At 38.9% G+C, this 27,841-nt stretch overlaps 1 protein-coding gene across 1 annotated transcript in view; it reads left to right on the forward strand.

Annotated features, from left to right (window-relative positions):
- Positions 1–576: 576 nt before the first annotated feature.
- The window catches only part of AQP9 (aquaporin 9), a 52,931-nt gene continuing 25,666 nt past the window's right edge, over positions 577–27,841 (forward strand). The window contains exons 1-2 of the mRNA XM_026518575.4: positions 577–807; positions 10,351–11,824. Of these exons, the coding sequence (XP_026374360.1) occupies positions 11,714–11,824 (111 nt within the window). The 5' untranslated portion in view covers positions 577–807; positions 10,351–11,713. The remainder of the gene's footprint in view (positions 808–10,350; positions 11,825–27,841) is intronic.

The following is a 27,841-nucleotide window of genomic DNA, read 5'->3' on the forward strand; positions in this document are numbered from 1 at the left end:
TACCAAATTTTAACAGTTAAACCCTTTGATGTCATAGAACAAACAAAAATAAAAGTGACCTTGCTTTAGTCAACGCACTTTCCCTTAAACTCTGTGAGCAAACGTTTGGGTAAACAGATACTCTTTGTCTTTGTACCCAGAAGATCAATGAACTCAGATAGTAGAGGTCATGAAAATAATGGAGTCAAAGATCCCTTCACTAAGCACACATCAGTTATGTCTCTGGTCAAGTCAGATGATTCAATCAAAATGGAGTTGACTTTAGGTTTTTTTCTGTAGTGCCTACGTGGTTATTAATTGATTGGTTACTTTTATTAATTCAACTGTTTAAGTACCTCAGCTATGTGGAGATTTGATCAATCATTCAGAGATTAATCTGCAAAAGGTCTACATGGGGGACCACTATCATAGTCTCTAAATGCTTTGTATTAAACTAGAACACGTTTAGAGGATTTTGAGAGCGTACTTCCATTGGGAAATACAGCATTTCAAAACACACTCTTCACTTACTACCAAGGACAAAAGTTTTGCTGCCAACGGTGTGTTTTGCAGTGAGTTCCTAGATAATGGTCTATTTGAAAATATGATTCTGTTTTACAATCTCTAGTGATCATTGTACTTTTCATCAGCTAAGAAGTTAATTTTTAAGAATCATAATAATTAAGCCCTCAGTGGATTCAGGAGATGAGAGAAACTACCTCCCATGTGTGCCTCGGTGTCTCATGGAAGTCTCCTACAAGTAAGTCTTGGAGAGAGAGCTCCAGGATGTTCTTTAGCCTAGGATGCCACGTGTTCTCTGAGGATCAGGTAAATGTTACCTTCTACTTAAACCCTTTATTTAATGTCTTTATTGGGGAGTGGACCAGTGATCATGGCTGTCTCTCCTCATTGTGCTATAATAAATATAAAGTTACCCCCGAAAAGAGCTCTAAAAACCGATATTGGTGCTCTGTGCTCTAATGGAGCAGTTAGAATTAAAATTTGTGGAGTAGCTTCTAAAAGGAAGGCCTTCTGATCTAGCACTCTCATAGATATGACTGACAATGTAACCAACGGAACGAGTGCTAGCTACTTGCTAGAACAAGAAGGAACTCCAGGTCCTGGAGAGCACACTGGGCTATTATACAGCACAGTTGGCATTTGGGGCTTTCCACTGGCAGAGTTTGAAAAACAAGCAATGCATTTCTGTCCCAATTGCTGAGAGATTTGGAGGGGCCCTTCAGTGTCTTTCTCAGGATATTGCATCCGGCATCCTTGCTAGTGGGGTGATGCATGGACTTCCAGGGCAATGGGCGCCCTTGCGGGACTTGTGACTCCTCACCCTGATCCCCAACCTAACGAATATTTTCGGGTCCTGAAATCCTAAAGTCTCAGCTATAATAATAACTGAGCTATGCCCAGCTGTCGTTGCAAATGCACTGTCAGGAGGGCACCTGCTTTTGTTTTCACAGTTCTGCAGATGGATTTGTAGATCACTCCCGTCCTGTGTGATCAGCTTTGTGTAATTGAGAGATGCACATGGCTGGGGCCGTCGAGTCCATCCAGACCAAGCGGCACTTGCCAAGGCCTTGACCTCAGCCTCATTCTCCACAGAGCTGCAATTCTACCTGAGAAATGTTTTCCCAATTACAGTGTGTTCATTCTATGAAATAGCAGACTTATAAAGAAACTAGGAAAGGTCAAATAAAAATCTACCCATAAGCCAAGATCTTTCAGTTTGTGACAAAATCAGACTTCTCTATTGTGTTTGAGCAATGGTAGAAGGTACGTTGGATCCAGAGTCCAAAGGTTCCAATTTGAATCCTCACTGTCCCACCAACTGCATGGTTTTGGATAGGTCACTGCTCTTTCCTGGGCTTCAGTTTCTTCAACTGAAAGTGAAGATTCTCTTCACTTCCTAACTCCACGTGTGTTTATTCAAAGCTTACATGCCATGGGCACATGGGTGTCCAACACAGTCAACATAGTTTCTAACCTTCTAGAAAGCATCAGTGTGGCATGAGACACCAGCCAAGTAGCAAAAAGTTGTAATTTATATCTGCCTCTTTTTCTTTACATAATTGTTTTGAGATAAAAATAAATGATTTATGCAATGCTATATAAACTGTGAAAAGCTATTTAAAAAGGTCCATCATTCTGCCCATACTTTATTCTCCATAAATATTTATTAAATTGTACTTCTATGATGACCATTTTATTGTGAGAGGATTTGTGTGTTTGGTAAAGACAGATTTACAGGCTTTCTTAATTCATGAAATTGAAGTACCTTAAAATAAGAAGATGTTTCCAAAGCAGAATATTTGACAGGACCACGTGTGGTCTCTGACGGGCTCTCTCCTCTCTCTAATTCTTTCCCAAAGCCTCATCCACCTCGCATCAACCTCTAAGACACACCACTCCTTACCGAACTCTGAAGTGAGTGACTTAAGCCCACTGACCAGGGGTCGTGTAGATAGGGTGAGTCTCAGAACACAGGGGGCAGATTAGGATGGGGAAGTCTGTTGTGCACATTACTAGTCAATTTTGTTTAAGCTGAATATTTAAAAGTTTGTTTCTTGGGTCATGTAAAAATGTCCCTGTACCATGGTGCCTGATTAAAAATGCCTACATTGGAATGTCACATAAGTGAAAACATTTCTGAAAGGAAAGACCACTGGCAAATTTGAATATCACAGCACATAATTATAAGCTAGACACATTCCAATACATTAACATTAGAATTAATTTTGAAAACTGTTTCTAAGTTTGATTTGAGTCATTTTCAAAGCATCCCATGCCATGAAAAAAATGGAGAAAGCTTATTTATTTGTATGACAAATGTTTACTGTGCTAAGCCTTTTAGGTCATATCAAGAAATATAAAACAGCTCTTACTTTTGAAGAGTTTATCACCAAATGGGGAGGAAAAAACCACACACATGCATACACACACACACACACACACACACACACACACACACAAGAAGGGTTAAGAAACTGTATATGATTAAGAGTGAAGTGAGTAATTTACACCATGAGTGGTATGGGCATTTGACTGTGGGAATTTAAGCATTTGATTATGGGATATTTCACTGTTCAGTGGAATTGTGAGAGTTCATAAATGAGTTAGAAAGTGGGCTTGGCCTTCAAAAGAAGAAGTGAATAGGGTTTGGACAGGAAGAGAGGCAGAGGAAGGGCATTCCAGATGAAAGGTAGAGCACAAGCAAGGACTTATAGGCAGAAATGAGCAAGGCATTTAGTGAGAACTGTATGGGCCCTTCTAGATAAAATGGAGTGCATCTTGTTGGGGGATATCGATATGTATATTTGGGCATATGAGGAAGAGTGATATTTGTGGAAGACCTTGAATGTCAGTCAAGGGAGTTTGGACTTGACCCTTCAGAGTATGGGGAGTCAATGAGTTTTAGGGGAGGGAATGTTGTAATTAAATCATGTTTTGAAAAGATTTCTCTCTCAAGGGTGTATACGGTGAATCAGTGAGGAGAGGGAAGCAGGGAGTTCATTATTTTTTTCTGTTATTTTCAATGTTGTTTTATTTTTTCTCTTTATTAATAAAACAAATATAAAGTATAAAAATTCATGATACAGTGAACATCTATGAACCCATTTCCCAATTTCTGATGAGCAGTAGGACCATTATCTGACAGTCTCCTGTTTGGTTCCTCAAATCTCTCCCTTCTCCCACGACCTGATAACTAACCCCTATCTTGAGCTTTTTGTTTATCATCCTTTTGCATTTCTTCATAGATCTAGTATCTAAGTTTGGTCCCTAAAAATATATTAAACAATTTTGTATAAAAATGAAAATTAATTAATTAATCAGTAAACTTAAAGAAATAAGAACAGTAAAAGAAATTAATATAAATCAGAAGAAATATATGAAGAAAAATGAGAAACTAGTTGACCTCAAATAAAACAAAACGATAATTGACAAATAAATTCAAGGCATGCTTCTTCAAATATAACAATAAAATTGATACACTTCTAACAACTGAGATCAGGGAGAAAAGAGAGGAAAGTATAAGTAAATAATGCATGAAATGAAAAAGATGTTTTAAAATTGTATGATGTATCTGCATTAATTATTTTGAGAATCTGCATTAAAAAAAGAATTTATAGGAAAGTGTAACTAACCGAAATTCACTTAAGACATATAAACAACAGTGACTGTGATAGATGTTAAAACATTCTCAAAGATCTACTATCCCAAAAGGAGCTTGGCTCAGATTTGTATATAAATGGAGACTATAATTTTTTAAGGAACAGATATTTCTTGGATTATTTAAATAGTTCCATAAAATAGAGAAATATGGAAATCTTTCCAGCTCATTTGTTCATGGGTAGTATTAGTATGATATCGAAGTCTGATAAATAAAATACAAATCACCTATTTATAATTTTAATGGTGAATATCCAAGCCAAAAAAGTAAAAAAACTTATTAGAAAATTATATCCAGCAGTATATGTGTATGTGTATCATGACCAAGTAGGGTCTTTTCAGGAATGCAAGGTATTTTAACAGTAGAACATTTAAAATACAGTATAATTAATTAATGACATATGGTTAACAGAGTAATTTTTTAAATGCAATATCCTCATTAAATATTCAAAAGACATTTGATAAAACCCAATATCCATTCCTGTTTTTTAATAACATTTCTTAGTAAATTTTTTAAGTCTTAGTATGATAAATAGGAAACATGAAACTTAATGAATGACATAATAAAAACATGGTCCTCAAATTCGGAAACAGTACAAAGATGCCTATTTTCATTATTATGATTCAATAATTTTTGTATTTTGTAATGATTTCTGCCCATGTAATGATTTCTTGCCCAAGGCAAGAAAAAAATAATAGGAACAAATAGGAATATTAAAATAAATAGGAATATTAAAAAGGAAAAGAGTAAATGATGGTTATTTATAGTTCATAGTATATTCTATTAGCTTAATTAGAAGCCTATTTCCCTCCAAGGTTATAGGATGGCTATATGTAATAATTGAGGCTATAAGCTTCCCTATACACGTCCAAGAGATGATAGAGACCTGGATTCTTATAGCTTTCAAAAGAATTGAGGAATTCCTTTCCAAAACCCTAGAAAGTTTCTTCTCAAATTTATTGGCCCAAATTCAATCACATTATTAAACCTGAACCAAACATATTTTTGAGGGTGGGAAAATGATTCTGATAGTCTTAGACTAATCAGTGTTTACCCTTAAACCTGAGTATAATCGATCTTTCACCCAAAGCCTATAATTACTAGAATAAAGGGTAGATATCCAAATGAAAATCTGGTAGTATTAAAAAGAGGATTTAATAGATGCCAAGTAGGCAACTAACAATTTTCACTACAATATCAACTAGAAACCTATGTGAAACTATAAGAAACTTCATTAGGATGGACAGTTAATATATATATAGAAATAGAGTTTTGTTTGCAGTGGTCAGTTAGAAAAGAGAATAAAATAAGGGATTCCATCCTAACTCCAAAAACAAATACATCTAAATATCAAATAAATTTAAGAATTTGCAAGACCCAAATGGAGAATGGGTACAATGTAATTTTGTTTGAGAACATAAAAAAGACTTGAATACATGGTGAGATGGGAATTATATTTCTGAATGGGAAAATTCATATTATAACTTTATAAAGTTAATGCTTTCTCATTAATTATAGTTGGGAAGACTTGGGACTTAAAAAATGATTCTAAAGTTCACCTAGCTAATAAATATTTGAAAATAATAATGAGGGGGGTACCTCATCAAAAAGCAGAAAGACATCAAAAAGTATAGCAGGACTAAAGTAATTAAAAATCACAATTTATGTTGGGGATTTTTTTATATAGGATAGATGAAATTTCAAATCAAATAGTGTTGGAAAACTTGTCAAAATAGTTGGGAAATATATTAGAGTCTTACCTTATGCTATACATCATACTCTAGAAAACTGCAAAATTTAAGTGTGAAAAGTAAAATCATACTAGAATACTAGAAAATACTAGAAAAAATATAGGACAAAGTTTAATATTTTTGTAATTTTGGTGTATATCAGGTCGTTTTTAGAATAAATAACAAAGTTGGAAACCATCTAGAAAAAGGTTTATAGACTTGAGTACATAAATTTTCTAAACTTCTATGTGGCAACCAAATATCATCATAAGTTAAAGATAAATGATTAACTGGAAAATGATTTGCCACATATAACAGATAAAAGATTTACATCCTATATTGTAAGAGTGACAAAAATTAATAAAAAATTAAACATTACATTAAAAATTGGGTAGAGGACAAAAAATATGAAATTCATAAAAGAATAAATACAAATAGCTAACACATGAAAGATGTTTGACCTTACCATTAACCTAAGAAATGCATATTAAAACAATATTAATTTTTAGCTGTTATATTGGGAAAAGATTGAAAGGATTCACATTAACCAATTTTGAAAAGAATGGGAGCAATAGGTACTTTTAAAGCACTTGATATATGCATATTCTGTGGTCAGTAAATAATTCAATTTCAAGGAAGTTGTGCTAAGAGGTAAGTAAGTATATACATAAGAATGTTCATTTAATGGTGGAAAATTAGAAACAACTGTCCATCAAAAGGAGCTAGTTCAATTATGGCATATTTGTACAATAGAATGTTATGTAGTCATTAAAAAGATGAGTTATACAGGGGAGCCTGAGTGGCTCAGTTGGTTAAGCATCTGAATCTTGATCTCAGCGCAAGTCTTGATCTCAGGGTCTTGAGTTCAAGCCTCTTATTGGGAGTTATACATTGGCATAGAAAGATGAACAGAATATTTTAAATGGAAAAAAACCTACTAACCTAATATCAGGAGGGAAAAGAAACATTTATATAGATCTACTGAAAAAGAATTCTGGAGATATATATTCTAACCTGTTAACAGTGGTTATGTCTGAGGGCCGGGATTATGGGAGGTTTTTATGTTTTAATTTAAATACTTCTGAATTAGTTTTTTTTTTCAATGTAATATGATTTTATGCTCAAGGGGAACTGGTTATTTTTTCCCCAAATAGAAAAGAAAGAATGTGGAGAAAACCAGTGAAATGGTTGCTATGAACTGCTTGTTTATATTTCCCCCAAAATTCATACATTAAGGCCCTAATCCCCAATGTGCTAGTATTCAGAGGCGGGGCCCTTGGGAGAAAATTGATTTTGAATGAATTCCTGAGAGTGCAGCCCCCATCATGGGATTGGTGTCCTTAATGGGGGATGAAGAGATAGGAGGTCTCTCTCAGCCATGTGAGGATACAGCAAGAAGATGGCTATCTACAAACCAGGAAGTGTGCCCTCACCCAAACCCAACCATACTGGCACCCTAATTTCAGTCTTGTTGTAGTGGCCCAAACTGACTAAAACAAGGAATTTGAGGTGGAACAAATCTGAAGGAATGTTTTTCAGGATAGGTAAGACCTGAAGTTGTTTGTAGGCCCTGGGAAAGAAATCAATGGAGGAAAGAGATTGAAAGTGTGAGGACATTATTCATTAGCTGAGGTCTTAGAGGGGCTAGCATAGTACAGCAGCATCAGGGGTAGGTTTAGAAAGAAGGAAAGAAAAGAACAACACAGATAAAATTAGGGCAATTTTTTGAGAAGGAGAGGCATAAAAGGTATTATAGCTAATGAACCCGTGTTTTTCCCCAATGGATTCAGAGAAAAGTGCATCAGCTGAGCAGGTGGTTTGGGACAGCTCTCTGGAGGGGTAAAGAAAGTGTATTGCCGCTGCATAAAATGAAATGAGGCATGGTATCTCATCATCAGGTAATGCTTATGAGATCCCCGAACTCCATCCCAGCCTTACTAAATCATCATCTCTGAAGGCGGGTGACCCTAATGTACGCTAGAATCTGGAACCTCTGACATAAAAGGTTAACTAAGAATACGCACCCCCTGCTGATGCTAGATCACAATGATCTTGAATCGGATCAATCAATATATTAATATGATTTTCTCCAGCATCATTTAACGTCCTGGGAAGAGAATATTTGAGAGAAATAGGTGGCTAGGTATACTCAGAGTTGGGTGTTGGCAATGTGGATGTAGAAGGAAGTCAGTGTGTCAGTGGAACCTGAGATACTAGTAAGTGCCTTGTTAACCTGGGTGATCATGAGGTTAAGAGCCGAGTGGGGAGGAAGGAACTGAGGGACTGAAATTTATGAGGATGTGCAGCACATTTGTGAAAGAGAGTGGGTGAAATGTGAGAAGTGGAAGTTTTAGTCAGTGAGATGTGCCTTGTTGTGAAAGGTTCTCAAAGCGGAGATGGTGACACATTCCAACAATGGAATCAAAGGGGCTTCTGAACTTGGGTGGAGATAGAGTTGGCCAAGAAGAGGTTGAGGAAGTGAGGTCAGAGTGTGAGATAGTTCTCCTTATGAACACCAGACTTGTTGAATCCCATGAATGGAGGCAAAGATGGTTACTCAAGGAACAACCAGATAGAGAAGAAGAGAACGTTGGGTCAGGGAGTGACAGAGTCACGGAGAACTATAAGAGCTGGGTAGGCTGGCGCTGGAGAGTCAGCATTTCACTGCATGTAGGGGAGCATGGTTCTAGAACTCTTGGTGACAGGATGAATGGATATGTTGACAATGTACAGTGACCTCTCAGATGTCTATATGATGATAGCTGGAATTTCAGCTCAGTGCTTTGCATATGCTTCTATTTTCCTATATGATGTATTTATTTGGAGGTCTTTGTCTCTTAGACAATATAATGCCTTAGCACTAGACATCTGTTTTCCTAATTTTTGAATCCCCCATGTCTGACACATGGTATATACTCAGTAAAAGCTTTTTCTGAATGAAGGAATGAATGGATGGATGAATGAATGAATAAATGAATGAAACTTCATTTTTCCAATAGGAACTTTAGTGTAAGGGTGCAAAGGAGAGTGTGAGTTACATTTGATGAGAAGTTGTTCATGGTGATGAAGATGAGAGTGTGACTGTCATCTGAAAGCAAAATAAAAGAGATGACAAAGATTTCATTCTCCACATGAGCATGGAATGCTCAATACTGCAAACTCAACCTCTGCTTTCTTCAAATTCTCCCCCTGGGCAAGCTCACTTTTATTATTGGCTTCAATTATCATGTCTGTGAGCACACAGACCTCTCCTCTGACTTCAGAACCAGATCCCTTCCTACTCACCATCTTCTCTCTGAAGCACCAGAGAGCCCCCGAGGCTTAATCTGCACATGAATACATCAGATCTGCCACAGCAGTCCTGGTCTTCGGGTGTTTTCTCTCCCAGTACTTAGCACCTCCTTCCCCAGCAATCAACTTGCTGAGTCCCTCTTCTCACCTTCCATAGTCAAGTTTCCAAGTTCTTCTAATTTTAAGATATAAAGAACTCTTGAATCCTTCCATTTCTCTCCATTGTCAAAGCCACCCAGTCCTGGAATTCTGTAATATCCCCCAGTGGGTCTACGTATGCCCTCTTTAGGCCCCCTCCAATCCCCTTTCCACCTCACAGCAGGGATGATTTTTTTTTTAATTCAAATTTGGTAGTGTCGTGTTCTTGCTTAAACCACCTGTGCAATTTATCATTGCTTTTAGCCCTGAATGTGATTTATAGGCTCAGTATGTGTGGTCTGACTCCCACCCATGGCTCAGGGTTCATTTTGCACTGTGTTCCTTCACTGTCTCTGGGAGTCAGGTAGTAGGTTTCTTTTGTTCTTGGACAGGCATCATACTGTTCCCACCTCTACTCCCCAAGGCCATTGTACATGCACTTCCTTCCCCACTTCATGCAGTTAAACCCTACACTTTCTACTGATCTCATCTCGGACGTGATTTCCCTGGAGAAGCCATCAGAGATCTTTCTGTTGAGGTGAAATCCCCCTCTTTTATTTGCTCATAGAAATATGTCTTCCATCCTTATAGCATACATCTCAGTTGCGATTTCATATTTCTGTGTGTATGATTATTTCACTATGCTTATCTCCCTCACTAGGCTCTAAGCTCTGTAAAGGGCAAGAACTGTGTGTGCTTTGCTAAGTGCAGTGCTTGGCACATAATGAGTATGCCATAAATATTTGTAAGATGAGTGAATGAAGAGACCAAAGAACACCCTTGTGTGGTGTTAGTTGTAGTCACAGCAATAAAGTCCTGTTTCTCTGGTCCATCCACTAGGACTTGGGAATAGTGTAGTCATAAGTAATCCTTCTAGACAATGGTATCCATGATAACTTAACCAAGAGTTAAAGCCAAAATGCTGCATTCCTGTCCTGGCTCTGCGATGGTGTGCCCTCTGGCAAGTTCTAATTGCTTTAGGCCTAATCTCTGTATTTCACCTATAGATTAAGTATCTTCTTCTGTACTTAGGTTCTCAACAGCTGTTTTCTCCAGATCTCTCCTCCCTGCCTGCCTGCCTGCTTCCTCAGCTGGAAATGACTGTAGCCTTCCTGCAAAGGGAGGGGAAGGCCTGAAACAGAACTGGCTTCTCTGTGGGAGGACTGGGAGGAAGCACAGAGCGTGGGTACTAATTCCATGGAACTGCTTTGGTATCAGAAACAACTGCTGGATTCTATTTTTTCAGACAAACTAGTTTTGAGAAGCAAGGCTTGAGTACTTGACATGACAGAATCCTGGTCTTAAACAGCCTGTTACCTGCAAGGATGTTAACTCATCAAACTTAAATGGTATAACATGGAAGGCTTGTTTCAGTGTGCTTAATCCCTTTCTTGTTTGACTGGAATGTCTCTTTCTGGCTCAGCGATCTTCAAACAGTATAGACTTTCAAGCCACTATTGTTTATTTTCTGTGTATTTTGCTTAAATATTTCATGGTAAATGAGGGGGAGAAACTTGGTTTTCAAACTGGAATCCTTCTTCAGGAGAAAGTCAACAAGCTGCTTTCTCCATCATTCTGTGGATCCCAGTCTGTCCTCAGTAGACGAAGCCCAGCTCTAGCAACCAAAGAGGCGATCCATCCTGTCCTAAAGTCTTGCAATGTGAAACTTGCAGTGGTCTATTTGTATGTTAATTTCTCCATCTCTAGAATGGATGCAGTTGTTTTTACCACCCTTAGGGAGGTGTCATTAAACCACCAAAATGATATTGGAAGAAAACAAGAGTGATTAATTTTGCAGAACAACACATCTGTATTTTCTCCATATTCTCCAATGTGCATGAAAAGTTCCTTCAGAAGAGAATGTTTACACGGGATGTATGTATACCTGATTTGATAAACCCAAACTACACCCCAACCACCCACTTCTGAATAGGGGAAGAAAAAAATCAGAAGCCTGCAATTGTGTAACATGCAAATCTCTTCTGGACCAGAGCCCATTGCTGTGGTTTGGCAATACAACCAGCACAACATCTCTTTTCTCATCTCTTGAAAAAAAAAACAAAACAAAACAAAACAAAAACCAACAGAGAAAAAAAATACCTTGAGAATAAAGGTAATGATTAATCTATCAGGCACAAAAAGGATCGTTTGGGGGATTTCAGATTCTAACTGGCCAAGTCCGATAAACAACAGTGAACAGGGGATGACAATTTCACCAGAAGAGGATTAAGTCACGGGCTCTAATTGGGACAGCGTTTGTACAGTCAGAGAATCTCACCAGACATCTCCAGGAATCTGTGAGCAGTTGCCAAAACTTCCATTTTCACGTGCGAGTGAAGGAGGGACCAGAAGCAGCAGGTACTGGTGAAGAGAGTGGTCCTTGGAGAAACCCACGATGCAGCCTGGGAAGGGGCGAAAGGGGAAAAGCTTCAAGCAGAGACTGGTCTTGAAGAGCAGTTTAGCTAAAGAGACAATCTCTGAGTTCTTGGGCACCTTCGTAATGATTGTAAGTATTTCCTGAATTCTGACCCAGTTATGGCTCTCTTTCTACATAGCTGGTGGCGGATACTTTTGTTTTGTTTTCTTTAAGTTTGACACTAGATTCATCTCTTCCAGGAAAGAGCATGTTACTTCCAGGCTGTTTGGCTAATTTACTGGCCACGGGTTTCCATTTACTCATTTCATTTATTCACAAGAGTTGATGGGGGTGGGAGAAGGGGAGTAAACTACTTTCTTCATTTCAGAGATTTAGTCAGACCCTGAGCTGGCTTTGATTAAAGTCAGCCGTTAGAAATTTTGCTCACTGATTAAATGATGTATACCTTGTTTGTTTCCCACAAACATTGGGGTAACTCAGTCCCCTGAAACAAGGACTGGCAGTCAATAAATATGAGTGGCAAGAAACAACTCAGTAGTACAAATGCTTGGCAAGGATTATGTTGTCAGATCACTTGACTTTTAGTAAGTTGAAAATTTCCCTAGGTCGAAATATGTATTCTGCAATCATCCAGCTTTGGTTTTGTGTGATTTCCCCCCTCTATTTTCCTTAAGATCATCTCTAAAGGTCTTTAATGAGACAGTTACAAGAACCTTCTATATATAAAGGAAGGATTGATTCTAAGAACCATTTAAGGATCTTGCCCAGGGAATTGCGCAGCTATTAATGAAAGACTGGACAGTTTACTTAAGTGGCATGGGCTCTAGGCTTTCATCCTATTGCATGTTATAGTATTCTTCGGATGCTGAGTTTTTAGCTGGAGCCAGCTGGAATCTGCTCACATGTGTGAGCAGAAAATGAAATGTTCAATTATTCTCACATGCAACGACTACTGACTTTAACTTGCTTTAAAAAAAATAAATAAACCTGCTCAAAGATTCCCTACTTCAGGTATTAATAATCTCATTTTCTCAAAGTTATAGAGAGTTGCCCATAAATTTTGTACTTTAAAAATTCTCTGGTAATGGACAGCATGGTGACTACAGTTAGTAACAGTCTATTGCACATTTGAAAGTTCCTAAGAGAATAGATCTTTAAAGTTTGTTATCAGGAGAAATAAATGTGTAACTATGTGGTGATAAATGTTAACTAGACTTACTGTGGTGACCATTTTGCAATAGATGCAAATATTGAATCATTATGTTGTATACCTGAAGCTATTATAATGTTATATATCAGCTATATCCCAAAAACAGTTCTTTGCTTTGTATAAATACATAATAATTTAGGGGAATAAGCCAAGATCAAGAAACAAATGTGAACTCAAAAATTTGAACTAGTGTAAATTAAGAGAGAGTCATAAGTTTTCTGGTCTCTGAGAGCCTCTTTCTGCTGGATTCACTCAAGTACTTTCAAGGCATATGGACAACTCCTTCTTGACTGTCCTCACTCACTTGAGCTAGGAATATGGATGGGGTGGGTAGTTTGAAGGAAAAGAGAGAAAATAAAAGCCCATAATTCTTCTGATCTTACTCAGTGCTTACTGGAAAATCACCCTCAGCGAGACAAGAACTCTGGGGTCATGCTACTTGACAATTTGGTCCCAGTGAGGAGAGTGGATGTCACCACAGACTCAATTCAGCTCTATGGTGAAGTAAAGCAAATTCAGTTACAATGCTTAGTGCCCTGCAGAAAACACAGAGGAGGAAGTGAACTAAACATCCATTTTGCAATTGAAAAAGCTAAAACCTCCTTTGTTTCTTAATGAGAAGTTGTTTCTGGGTGCCTGGGTGGCTCAGATGGTTAAGCATCTGCCTTCAGCTCAGGTCATGATCTCCGAGAAGCTGTTTCATAATTCCATGCCCTCTGTGTTGAGTAAATAACAGTCGTTTCCAGCCGTTCACCATTCTACTCATACAGCTAATAGCATGCCTTCCTCTAGTATTCAAGGTGGGAGCTAAAGAAATATCTTCATATTATATGTTGAAAATAAAACTTTATATCTTCTGGTGAAAGCCAATAATTGCCTTAATGTTTCATTTCCATCTACGTTGTACATTTACTTTTAAAGGAACCTCTGATGAAATTCATGATTGTGATTATAATCTTTTTATTGAGGTTTGGGGGGTATATAAACAGGATATATTTGCACAAGCACAGTATTTTTTTAACCAATTGATCTTCATGGTTTTGCTCAACTATTAGCCAAAGTAATTGTTTCTGCTTAGTTAGAAAGCATGCGTTCTGTGTTCCTTTGTATAGTAAAAAGCTTTGCATGTTGATAAGCCATGGGCAAAAGGGAAGATGGAAAAAAAAAAAAGAGGATATACAGGATTCGTCAGTCCTTCAAATCTGGTTTTTCCCCAGATGTTGGGAGTCTGGTGCCATTTTCCCTCCTCCTCTCCAGACCTGCTCTTAGGAGAAGCATCTTAAACTCATTTACGCCATGGTGTAAATGACTGATGAGGCCCACTTATCATCAGCATTAAAGTCCTTGAAAAATTCTCTGTAAACTACAACTAAAACAGCAATGATTACGTTATAAGCCGATGAACTAGCTCTAATTCGGGCTTGTAGTCCTGGGATAAGTAGGCCTTTCGCCTTTGCTAGTGCCCGGGAGAGGTTTTGTAATGCATCTTCCCTAATGTGTAGAAGAGGTCTTGAAGCCATGAGCTGCGAAGGTAGGGAGAAAGCATGTATTAAGTACCTACCGTATGTTAACTTCTTTATATACATCTGTTTAATCCTACAATAGCTGCACTGGGAAGGCTTTATTAACACTCATAAACAGCGGGAGAAATGAGGGCTCACAGACATGAAGTAACTGGCCCAAACCAGGAAAGCACTGAACTGGGATTCTTTCTCATTCTAGAGCCTACACTTCCCATCTGGTGCTGGAATTCCTTACCCATTGTCCTTGATAGACAGTAAATCAGACTCCCTCTACTTTAACATCTCCATAACTTGGAACCGTGAGTGAGCTCTCCTTTGCCTGTGGGCATGTGAGTTTAGCTCATGGGCACCTGATGAGACCAGACCATGAGTTGTACCCCAAAGCTCTCTGAAGCAGAAAAGATGGCTCAGCGCGAGCCGACAGTTATGGGGGGAAGGTAGAGCACAGGGGACTGCTCAGCCCCCTGCTCGTGGCTCATGGCTGGGGATTTCAAGCTACACATTACATACCCAACTGCATAGAAAGTTCCTGACGTACGAAACACTCATTAAATGCTGACTCCCTTTCCCAGTCCTTGCCCCTTCCCCTCTTCCACTTGAGAGTCTTTGTAGTGTTTGAAAACAGCTGCTTTGTCTCCTTCTGGACATCTCGCAGCCTCCTTCCCCAACATCTGCCACAGAACCCTGCATGTACATAACCGGGACCCCATAAAGGTGTGTTCAATTAAAATGTCTTTCAGGGGCTGTACTTCCCAGAATCTCCGGTCATTTCTCGTAGTAGCTATGTTCACCCCTCCCTGTTCTACAGCGGAGTGATATAGAGGAGTGATCCTTTGATACAAGGGCACCCTTCCAGGGCTGGATTTATGAGTGGGTAATCATCTACTTGTGTGTTGAGAAAGACTCTAAATTCTTGTCTCACTCTGTCAAGCTTCCACATTAGAGATCTACCTTTTGGCATCTCTAAGAATGAAAACATGTAAATACTTGCTATAGGCTTGAGCCGTGCCCTGAAGGGAAGTAGAATGAGCAGAGACCTGGGACACAGGCTATGGACTGCGTAAGGGAATGGGCAGTGCAGGAGGGAGGGAGGGAGGAAGTGGGATGGATGGTACATGAGAAATGTCAGACCCCATGTCTGCTCTTGCCTTCCTCCAGGACTTCATGAACAAACCTCCCACCTTGCCAGAGTCACTGAGTTTGACATTCTGTCTTGAAGAGATCTCAGATATGCTGACTATAGAAATTCTGGGGCTTTAAAATTATTGTTACAAAGTCTGCTCAGATCTTGGAGTGGGTCTATTCCAGACTGGAGAGCTTTTGAAACAAAAGAATATATGATTAACGTTTAGAGTAAAATAGGAAAAATTTTAAAATAAGCTAGTTCTTAAAACAAGTGCTTTGCAGGGCATAATTCAAGACACTCTGGACTGTTCCATATTTAGAATTCCCAGGTACTAGCAGGACAGCTCTGAGATAGATGCTGGTGACCCTTCTTATTGATGGGGAAGCTGAGGTATGGGCTGATGCAATCGTGTGTCCTTTGAATCAGTGTGGAGCCCAGGTGCCCTGCCTTAAGCGTACACTTGCCCTTGGTTTCCACTGTGCTTTCCCCCCAAGAAGCATAGAATGCTTTCTCAGATGGATTCTTTTTTTAAAATTCCAGTATCATTAACGTACAGTGTTATATTAGTTTCAAGTGTACTGTATAACGATTCAACTATTCTATACATTACTCAGTGCTCATCATGACAGGTGTGCTCTTAATCCCCTTCACCTATTTCACCCATCCCTCTACCCTCCAACCCTCTGGTAACCATCAGTCTGTTCTCCAGAGTTAGGAGTCTGTTTTTTTGGTTTGTCTCTTTTTTCTTTGTTTGTTTTGTTTCTTAAATTCCACATATGAGTGAAATCATGTAGTGTTTGTCTTTCTCTGACTTATTTTGCTTAGCATTATACTTTCTAGATCCATCCACGTTGTTGCCAATCTCATATAGGTTCTTGTTTATTTTTACATTTATATCTTTCCTGGAAGAGAGGGGCGGGGAGAGAGAGAGAGGGAAAGAAAGAGAGAGAGATCAACTCCATTTCGCCAGATGGAGAAACAGGTGTAACATAATTAAGAGGTTCACCCAAGGTCACCCAGCCTATGAATGCAAGAGCTGGGCTTGATATTTGACTTCAGTTATTCCTAATGTACCGTTATTTGATGAGAATTAACTCCTTTCCTAGGAAAGCCCAAGAGAACCTTACTAATTTTATAACGTAAAATGCATTAGACAGTAAAGGTGTCAGAAGATAATTATGTAGACCAGATATGATCATGGCAGGGAAAGTATAGAAGATCTATTAGCGTAGAGTTTATGGACCACTTCAGTACCTACGAACACACCCAAACCTCTTGTAACACGAGGGTTCTGACGTGGTTCAGTCATATCTTCATGTCCCTAATGAACACATTGACCATGCATTGCACTGCGTTTCTTCCAGTGCTTCTATTTCCTGGGTTCTCCTTGAGACCACCCTGTGGCTCAGAGCAAAGGATGGACAGGCAAGTGGTCATAAAGAGACACCGTAACTCCTCTCTCTTGCTTTCTGACTCAAAAGTCACTTGCCCTTTCTCTGATTCCTCCCTGCTTGGTCTGGCTTACTGCTTTGCAAACACCTGCCCCACTCTAAGCCCGGATGTCCAAGATGAGGGTCCCATTGAGCTAGAGCTGTCAGTCTGCCCACAGATGATAGGACAGAAGCCTCTGCTGTCAGTGGTGCCTGGCAGATTCTAGCCACACAGGGCATGTCTGCCGGAGCGGTGGGAGAATCTCTGTCCTTGGGCTCTCATGCACCAGCTTTGGAATGAAGGGGCCTGTGTTGTCCCACCCCTGTGTCTTTCAGATGAGGAAGCAGAGACCCACACTCTCACAGAATTCTGTCAAATGCTTTTTCCACCACAGTAGGACATCAGCGAGAACTTGCACAGTCAGTCCCACCTGATTCGATTATGTACTTATGATTTATGTTTGGTTCTCAGCTTCTCACGGATTTGCACTTCTGTACTGGGGGGGGGAGTCTGTTACTTTAAGAAAGTGCCAGCTTCTAAATATGAACATGGGAAAGAGCTAAATAAACATGGAGGGATCTGTGTGGGCTCTTGCCCTGTGCCTTCAGCGGGCGGGCGTGGGGGTGCGAGAGGGCCCGAAGCAGGAGGTCCTTTCGCTCCAAATCTGGTGGTGTGATGAAGACAGAAGACAAGAGGAGCTAACATTTATCGAGCATACACTATACCCAGACACTCTTTAATTCGAGAAACATCTCACGAGGTAAGGGAATTGTTCTTATTTCACGGATGAGGAAATGAAGGCTTAGTTTGACCAAGCACCTTGCCCACAGGTGAGTGTGCGGCGGAGCTGGGATTAGAGTCAAATCCCTGCTTTTCTTTCTCCGTGCTGGAATTACTCTCATGTACCCTTGGCTGAAACAATATATGTTACTGTTCTGTGTGCTTTACAAATATACATACGTGGCCTCCTAGTCTGTGTAACTTCTACAATTTGAGATTTCCCCCCAAATACACTTCCCGAGAACCACGGAGATGTGGGTAATTCATTTGAGTTTTGTAATGCAGCGGCTTTATGTCTCCACCCCCCCTCGTGAACTGTTAGGTGGTTTGTCGCTATGTTCGTCACGATGACCAGCACTGTGGCAATGAGCATCTTTGTACATGTCTCTTTGTCTGTGTGTTTCAGAGTTTCTTCTGAGTATACACTCCGAAGTGGGTGCCCTGAGGGCGTGTGCCTCTTCAACTTTATGTATATTGCAAAATTGCTCTCTGAAGCGGTTTTAAATTTGCAGTACCATCAGCAACCTGTGAGTTTCCATATTGCGTATACTCCCTGACCCTTGATATTATCCAACTTCTAGATTTTTGCCCGTTTGACATATAAGAAATAGAATTTCACTAGTAATTTTCATGAATTCCTCATGCACTTGACCATCTTTTCACATTTACTGAAGCTTTAGATTTCCTCTTCTGTTAATTGCCTGCCCATATCCTCTGCGCTTTAATTTTTTCGTATTGGTTGTAATAGGATATTGGTATTTTTTTTAATCTAGACATTAGAGATATTTTGTGTTTTCTTATTATATAGTTTAATGTCTTACTTTTGATATTTCGGTCTTTAAATCATTAGAATTTATTTTGGCGTATGATGCTCTTTATCTGGTAGGATAGCCCATTGTTCCAGTAGCGTTTTTGACAGTGTGTTCTACTTCTGATGCTTGTGATGCCATCATAGACCAATTAGATAGACATCATATAGCAGTTCATATATAAATGCGGTTGTAGGCCTAGGCTTGATTTAGTTCTGTTGATTTCTCTGTCCAAACCAGCACCAATGCCATATGTTTTTGTTATGATTACTTTCTAAATTAGTTTTGTTATCTGGTATTTTTCTTCCTGATTTTTCCAATATTGTCTTGGCTATTTTTAGCCCTCTATTCTTCCACATGAATTTTAGGATGAGTTTATCAAGTTCCATAAGTACCCTGTAGACATTTTGACTGGAATTGCATTAAATTTATATAGTACTCCGGATAGAACTGGCACCTTTAAGATATTGAATCTTCTATCCATGAACATGTGTAGCTCTTTCTTCATAGGTTGCTTTTTAAACTTATTTTTAAGTTTCCTAATTTACTTGATATTAGTCATATATATCTTTTGTTTAACATATTTCTAGGTACCTTGTGGTTATTACTCTTGTGAACGGTACATTTTAAAATTCTATTTTCTAAAACAAATTATATTTTCTAATTGGCGATTACTAGGTTTAGGAGCAGCACGGACTTGTGTGTGTTGATCTTGTATTCAGCAAACTAGGTAACACTCTTACTAATGTAAGTAAATTTATAGGTTACCTTGGATATTCTCTATAGATCAGCACTGGCAAATATGATAGCCACTAGCCATATATGGCTACTTAAATTAAAATTAAACTTAAATAAAATAAATTTTTTTCATTCTTACTAGTCCCAGTTTGAGTGCTTAAGATCCACATGTATGACTTCTGGCCACACTGGACAGCGTGGATATGGAACTTGCTCCTCACTGTAAAATGTTCTATTGGACTGTTATAGACAATGTGTTTTTTTCTGAGAATATGAGAACTTTCTTTTCTTTCTTTCTTGACCTTAAATTTTTAATTTCTTCTTATTACCATGGTTAAAACCTCTCTAGTGCAAGGTTACTTAGAAGCTATAATTGTAGCATTCTAGTTTTATTCCCAACTTTAAAAAATCTGCTTCTCATGTTTTATCATTAAGTACGATAGCTCCTGTACGCTTTCGGTAGACATTCTTGATTTGAGTAAGGAAGTTCTCGTCTACTCCTAATTTACTAAAACTTTCATTACGGATGATTGTTGAATTTTTTAAAAATATCTCTTCTCTATTTATTGAGTTAAGCATTGGGTTTCTCTTTTATCTGTTCATGAAGAAAGTTACATTGACAAATATTTTTAGCATTAAATCATCCTTACATTCCTGAGATGAATGCAGCACTAATCATGCAGCATTTAGTTTGCAATGTTTTATTAAGGATTTGGACTATAATTTCTTTTTATTATGTTGTCCTTTGTCCAGTTTTATCACTGAGATTATATTAACGTCATGAAATGAAGTTCTTTCCCTCTTTTTATTTTTTCTGAAACACTTTGCATAAAGTAAAGATTACCTATTACTTGAAGGTTACTTAGCATATGCGCTGGAAAAAAGAGGCGGAGAGGAAGGGGAGAGGGAGAGAGAGAGAGAGAGGTGTGTGCAAGAAGATTTCCCTACACTTTATGTCTAATTTAGATTCTCTATTCTTTTTCTTAATTTAAATTCAATTAGCCGACATATAGTACATCATTACTATCAGATGTAGAGTTCAGTAATTCATCAGTTGCGTGTAACACCCAGTGCTCATCACATCACATGCCCTTCTTAATGCCCAACACCCAGTTAGCCCAAAGATACAAATGTACTGATCCTAAGGGACACCTGCACCGCAATGTTTGTAGCAGCAATGTCCACAATAGCCAAACTGTGGAAAGAGCCGAGATGTCCATTGACAGATGAATGGATAAAGAAGATGTGATACACACACACACACACACACACACACACACTCACACACAATGGAATATAACTCAGCCATCAAAAAGGATGAAATCTCACCATTTACATCGAGGTGGATAGAACTCGAGGGTATTATGCTGAGCGAAATAAGTCAATCAGAGAAAGACAATTATCATATGGTTTCACTTGTATGTGGAATATAAGAAACAGTGCAGAGGATCATAGGCAAAGGGAGGGAAAACTGAATGGGAAGAAATCAGAGAGGGAGACAAATCATCAGAGACTCTTGACTATAGATTCTCTATTCTTAATTACATTTTAGCAATTTACATTTTTTCCTAGGAAACTGTACTTTACTTGTGTTTTCAAATGTAGTTTTTCAAAATCGCTAATATTTTCAAAATCAAAACAATGAAAGCAATAATTCGGAAATAATTTTTCATACTATTTGCAAAGGCTTTTAATATCTCTACTGTATCTGTGGTGATGTTCTCTTTCTAATTTTTAATGTGGTTTCTTTGTTTTTCATTCAGTAGTTTCTGCTTTTACCTTTCTTATATTGTTTCATCGAGTTGATCAGCTTTCTTTATTTCTCCCTTTTCTCCTGTGCTTGTTCTTTCTAAGTACTTACATTTACATTTAAAAAATTGTATTCTTGAGTTAACAAAGTTTAAAGTGAGTCAACATCTCTTTCCTTCTGATCAACAGGAAAACTTTTTAAAATCCTGATTGTAATCAACCACTCCATCTTACATGTCATTATCGCCTGATATTTAAATTCTACCCTCATTTTTATTATTGGTGTTTTTAATAGTGATCACTTACTTAAACTCACTATCATTTATCAGTTTATTTGCTAATTATTCCTACATACATGCATCTCTTTTAGGTGCAGTTTCCTTCTTTGTGCAGTAAAAAAGCTTTCTTTGGGGAAATTTTTCAGGAAGTGTGTGTGAGAGATAAACTTTCTCAGTCTTTGCCTGAGTTTGTCTTTATTTCACTCTCAAGTTTCAATGTTTAGCTGATAAATTCTAGGTTGATGATTGGTTTTGCTTGGCATTTTGCAGGTGTCATCCCAATGTCTCTTGTTGCTGTTGACAAGTCTGTTGTTCATCTAATTTTTGTTCTTAATCTGAATTTCTCTGATTACTATTAAGAGTTTCTCTCTTTATGTAGCACACACACACACATACAGAAATTCTCAGCCATAAAAATAGGATGAGATCTTGCCTTTTTTAACAACATGGACAGACCAAGAAGTTATTATGCTAAGTGAAATAAGTCCGACTGAGAAAGACAAATACCATATAATTTCACACAAATGTAGAATCTAAAAAAGCATAACAAATGAATGAATAAATAAAAAGCAGAGTCAGACCTGTGAACACAGAGGACAAACCGATGGTTGCCAGAGGGAAGGGGAAGGGATGGACACAATGGGTGAAGGGGAGAGGGAGGTACAGGCTTCCAGTTATGGAATGAATAAGTCATGGGAATAAAAGGCACAGCAGAGGGAATCTAGTCAATGGTATTGTAATAGCATTGTATGGTGACACATGGTAGCCACACTTGTGGTGAGCATAGCATAACCTATAGAGAAGTTGAATCACTATGTCATACACCTGACACTAATGTAACATTGCATGTCAACTATACTGAAATTTTAAAAATTATAAAAACAACAACAAGAGTTTCTCTTTCTTTTCCCCTGAAATTTCACTGCAATACGACTAGTGTTATTTTATTTTATTCGTAGTGCTCAGGATGCATTGTTTATCAGAATTTAAAGATTCACAATTTTTACCAATTCTGGAAAATTCTCAACTTTATTACTTTGCCTTTCGCCCAGTCTTTTTGTTTTCTCCTTTTAGAAGTCGTATTATGTGTGCATATATGCTTGACTCTTTCTTTTTTTCTTTATGTCTCTAACCATTCTCTCATATCTGTATCTCTTAATCTCTCCATGATAAATTTTATGTAGTTGTCTCAAACCTGTCTTCCAGTTCACTAATTCTTCACTCAGTTGTATCTAATCTTTTGTTTAACACACTCATTAAGGTTTTAGTTTCATTCATATGTTTTCATTTCTAGAAGTTCTCTTTGGTTCTTTTTAAAAATTGCTTTTCTTTTCTTATGTGTTCACTTCTTTTGTCTCTTTAACTCACCAAAGTAATATATTTATGGTATTTTATGATTATTCTGTCATCTCAAGTTTTAGGGGAGCCAATAATCCTGTTTATTTTACCTACTAACTCTCATTGACAAAAGATCATTTCCTTTAGCGTTTTGTAAATTTGTATTGTAAACTCTTCAGGAAAGTTTGTTTTTCTCTGTGGGAATTCTATATGGCCTGGGCCGCGGAGTCATTCTTCTACAGCAGGTTTGCATTTGCTTCTGCTAGGTTGCCCAGGTATATCACCAGTCAGAAATGATTATTGTGAAGTGGAGAACTGGAAAAGGAAGACTGATGAATGTGCACGCCCTTGGGAAGAGCACTCTCCCAAAAGAATGGCTCTCCACTCCCTTTACCGCACATGGGATGTGTGACCATGAATGATTAGGAAATCCCATGTTTTCTCCAAATGAAGCTGGTTCTCAAGTCCTTAGAGCCTGAGTCAGGACCAGGTGAAGGAGGACTTTCCTACAGACTTCCCCTTATCAGCAGTGAACATGAAGGGCCAGACTAGCCCGGAAAATTTCAGAGTTCCAAAGGACTTGGGGAGAAAAGTCCATTCTGGGTCACTGATCTAAAGGCTACAGATATCTAAAGCCAAACAATTCTGCCAAACAGAACTTTGCTTTCGATCCCTGAGCTTGAATTTTGACTCAGAAAACTTGCCGCTTTCATTAACTTTCAAAGAGGAAGTACTTATGTTTTCTACTTTCCAGAATGGGTTTGGTTGGTTTTTCTTTAGTGACAAAGCCCATTGCAACATGTTCCCATTACTTGACAAGAAAGGAGAACATAGAAATGAGAGCAGAAGTTGGCTCCTCTTTACTCATCAGCCTTGTGATGAAGATACCACATAAAGTGAGGGACCAGGAGGAAGAGAATCCTCGTAAAAGTGAGACAACTTATCAAAATGCTAAACAGCCCAACAATGAAGGCTACTCTGTACATCTAGTGGACACCTTATTTCATGTCTGATTGCTAAGCCCACTGAACCCACAAAGCAAAGCAAATGCTTTAAAGAAAATATGCCAACAAAATGTGCCCCCCTCTTGATAGATGGACTGATCATGCTAAGACACACAGTCCTGGTTTGGTCACCCAAGACCAAAAAAGACCCGAGGGCCTAGTCCTTCTCAGCCTAGAATCAGCCCACATGCATTAGCCTCTATTTTGAAGTTTAGATTTTCTTAGGAGGAAACCTCCCGAAAAACCTATGCCTCTATCACCAGGTAAGTGGTTAAAGAAATAAGGTACATCCTTACGTTGTCCTTATGGATACCTACATAACCACTAAAGACAATGAGGCCAATTTTTATATGCTGATATGAGAAGATTAATTAAGCTATTAAAAAAGCAGGCAGAAAATGGTATATATAAAATACTCCTACTTGTATAAACACACATACACAATTTTTGACAGAATCTACCAGAAAGTATTGATAGTAGTTCCTGTAAAGAATAAAATATAAAATCTGGGCTAGAAAAGGAACAAATTCCTTATATTTTATGGTACATCTTTTGTAACTGAAAACATCTTACATATTTATGTGCATTTTCTTCACTCCCCTACTCCCCCTAAAAGAGCTCGCTCAGCAGAATTTCTCCCTTCCAAGTGTTTTAGGGAGTTGCTCAAAATGTGTTCTAAAGAACACTAGTTCCGGGAGATGCAAATAAACATTTGTGAAAGAAAATACGCTGACCTTCCCAGATATGTTTGGAAAACACTGGGTTAACCAAGTTAAGCCGTTTTTTCAACTATAGGACTTAGCAGAGTTGTAATGTTCACTATTAACTCTAAGAGGGGAATAAAATATATATATATGTCCCCAGACTCACTTGACCACAAATCCCTTTCTTAAATTTTAATTCCAGTCAAGTTAACATACCGTGTTATATTGATTTCAGCTGTACAATATAGTGATTGAACAATTCTCTACAATGCTCAGTGCTCATCGAGATGAGTGTGCTCTTAATCCCCTTCACCTGTTTCACCCATCCCCCCCACCCACCTCCCCACAGGTAACCACCAGTCTGTTCTCTAGAGCTAAGAGTCTGTTTCTTGGTTTGTCTCTATTTTTCCTTTGTCCCTTTGTTTTGTTTCTTAAATTCTACACATGAGTGAAATCATATGGTATTTGTCTTTCTCTGACTTATTTTGCTTAGCATTATACTCTCTAGATCCATCCATGTTGCTGCAAATGGCAAGATTCATTCCTTTTTATGGATGAATAATATTCCATTGTACACCACATCTTCTTTATCCATTCATCTGTCATTCGACACTGGGCTGCTTCCGTAATTTGGCTGTTGTAAGTGATGTTGCAATAAACATAAGGATGTATATATCCTCTTGAATTAGTGTTTTCATATTCTTCGAGTAAATACCTGGTAGAGCGATTACTGGATTATATGGTAATTCTATCTTTAATTTTTTGAGGAATATCCACATTGTTTTCCACAGTGGCTGCACTAGCTTGCATTCCCACCAAAAGCGCACAAGTGTTCCTATTTCTCCACATCCCCACCAATACTTGTTTTTTCTTGTGTTTTTGATTGTAGCCATTCTGAAAGGTGTAAGGTGATATCTCATTGCAGTGTTGATTTTTATTTCCCTGATGATGAGTGATGCTGAGCATGTTTTCATGTGTCTGTTGTCCATCTGTGTGTCTTTTTGGAGAAAAATTGGAATGACACAGAGCAGATTAGACCAGCCGCTGCACAAATCCCTTTTTTGGAGGAGCATCTCATGGAACAGGTGATCTGTGGAACATACTTTGGGAATTGTTGGGCCTGGAATGAATCTAAGAAACTAATCAGCCCCAGAATTCCTCTGTCTTCAGGGATCTTCCGGACTGAAAGTGACGCAAGGTGTGCTTAACATTGTTAGACCACTCTGAATAAAGGGAGAGCTGTCTTGAGCGGCCCTCCATCCACATTCAGCATAATCAGACCATGGTTATCCTAACATGAACACTCACACCTTAATAAATAAATGCTTAATTAGTTCCTTATTCTGGCCCTGGGATCATGACCAAGTTCTTACCAAGCTAGCATTAATTTGGATGAGTTGAGGGATGTGAATGCCTATGATATAGGTCAGAAAAAGAGAGCATTTTCCTTTTTAGCTTGTGAGAAATAATGGTGTTTAATCACCTTATATTTCTGAGGCCCAATTTTGTTCTTGGTACTCTTTTCTACTCAGAGATCTCTGAGGTTGGCCATCTGCCCATTCACCTGGTTCTCAAATCTCAGATTCCTCTGTTTTTATGAGCCTGCTATAATATCATCTCTTTTCAAGTACAGCTGGTTCTTGAGTGGTGATTGATCTTATCCTGATATTCTCTCAGGCTGTGTGCCACCAAATACTTTATTTTTAACCAGAATGTCCAGGTTTCAGTCTTGGGGGTTTTTTTGTGACTATTTGGTTATGACTGAGAAAATTTTATTTTCCAATTGGAAAACTAACTGACTGGAAAGCCATACATAAATATGCATTCTGCCCTAAGAAAGGGAACAAGCAGACCCACAGAAACAGTAGCAGTTGTCAGAAGAGGAACACAGAAGTAAGAATCCAAAAATCTGGCTCCAGGTTCAGATTCTGCCACTAATTAGCAATATGAATTTTGTCAAATTGTCCAGCCTTTTACTTTTTAAGTCTTTATTTTAATTCCAGTTAGTTAACACGCAGTGCAACGTAAGTTTCAGGTGCACAATACAGTGATTCAGCACTTCCATACATCACCCGGGGCTCATCACAACACGTGCCCTCCTTTATCCCCATCACCTGTGTTACCTATCCCCCCACCCATCTCCCCTCTGGTAACCATCCTTTTGTTCTGTAGAGTTAAGAGTCTGTTTCTTGGTTGTCTCTTTCCAGTCTTCCACTTTTGAAATGCAGATTAGATGTTGGCAGGTAATAGGCATGACAGTGTGGTATACATGCTATAAATGTTTGTTTATTCACCTGTCCAGTGGTCAGAATTATGTGTAGTCAGACCTGGGCCCCATCGTTGACTGCCCATGTGAGTGTGAGAAATTTTCTTAACCCCTCTAAAAACCTCATTCCCTTATTTGTGAAATGGAGGAAGTAAGAAGACCTGACTCCCAGGGCTGACTCCCAGGGCTGACTCCCAGGGCTGACTCCCAGACCTGACTCCCAGACCTGACTCCCAGGGCTGACTCCCAGACCTGACTCCCAGGGCTGACTCCCAGGGCTGACTCCCAGACCTGACTCCCAGGGCTGAGGACCAATGGGCTGACTCCCAGGGCTGACTCCCAGGGCTGACTCCCAGACCTGACTCCCAGGGCTGACTCCCAGGGCTGACTCCCAGGGCTGACTCCCAGACCTGACTCCCAGGGCTGACTCCCAGGACTGACTCCCAGGGCTGAGGACCAATGGGCTAATGTATGGAAAGTGCTTAGCTCATAAAAAGCACTCAATAAACATGGAGTTGTTGTTGTTACTATTATCATTATGTGTTCCAGTGGATGTAATCACATAAACTGAGTAGACGTATGATAGGTGAGATGTAGGACTTCTGGTAACATATACCTACAGCACGGGCTGGAGGGCCAAGGTTTGCAGAGAATGTACTGGCAGACTGGCATTTGTTCTTCTTCCTCTCCAGTCACAAAAAGCAAAATGTTTATAGGAGGGGGGAACCCCCGAAAGCCCCAAAGTGACTCCCATCTCAAAAGTGGGGACTGGGTTTTTGGTCTCCCTATCACTGCCACCTTAGCCAAAGTCATGCCCGTAGTCAGTCCTTTATTTGAAGGTCGCCACAGAGTCCCCCTCTGGAAACTGAGAGGCTTGCTACCTCATCCCAGAGATGTTATCACCACGCCATCTGTGGGGCCAACAAGTCACTGGCACCAGAAGCTAAATGGGTTTCTCCTCCCGGGCCTTCAGACGGGAGTGAGCAGCCCCACAGCTTATTGAGATGAGGCAGGTCACATGTATGAGAGAAGTGGATATGGTGGGATTGAGGAGTGTATGTCCCGTCTTAGGACATGTCTGCCACCCAGGCTGTCTCCACTGTGGCCGAGTAGGAACGGGGTGGGTTTTTATCAGATTTTCAAGTTTTTCAAAAATGGTCAGAAGTTAAAAGTTCTATGCAATTTTTCCT

Source organism: Ursus arctos, unplaced genomic scaffold (genome assembly GCF_023065955.2).
Source record: "Ursus arctos isolate Adak ecotype North America unplaced genomic scaffold, UrsArc2.0 scaffold_36, whole genome shotgun sequence".
Classification (NCBI taxonomy): domain Eukaryota; kingdom Metazoa; phylum Chordata; class Mammalia; order Carnivora; family Ursidae; genus Ursus; species Ursus arctos.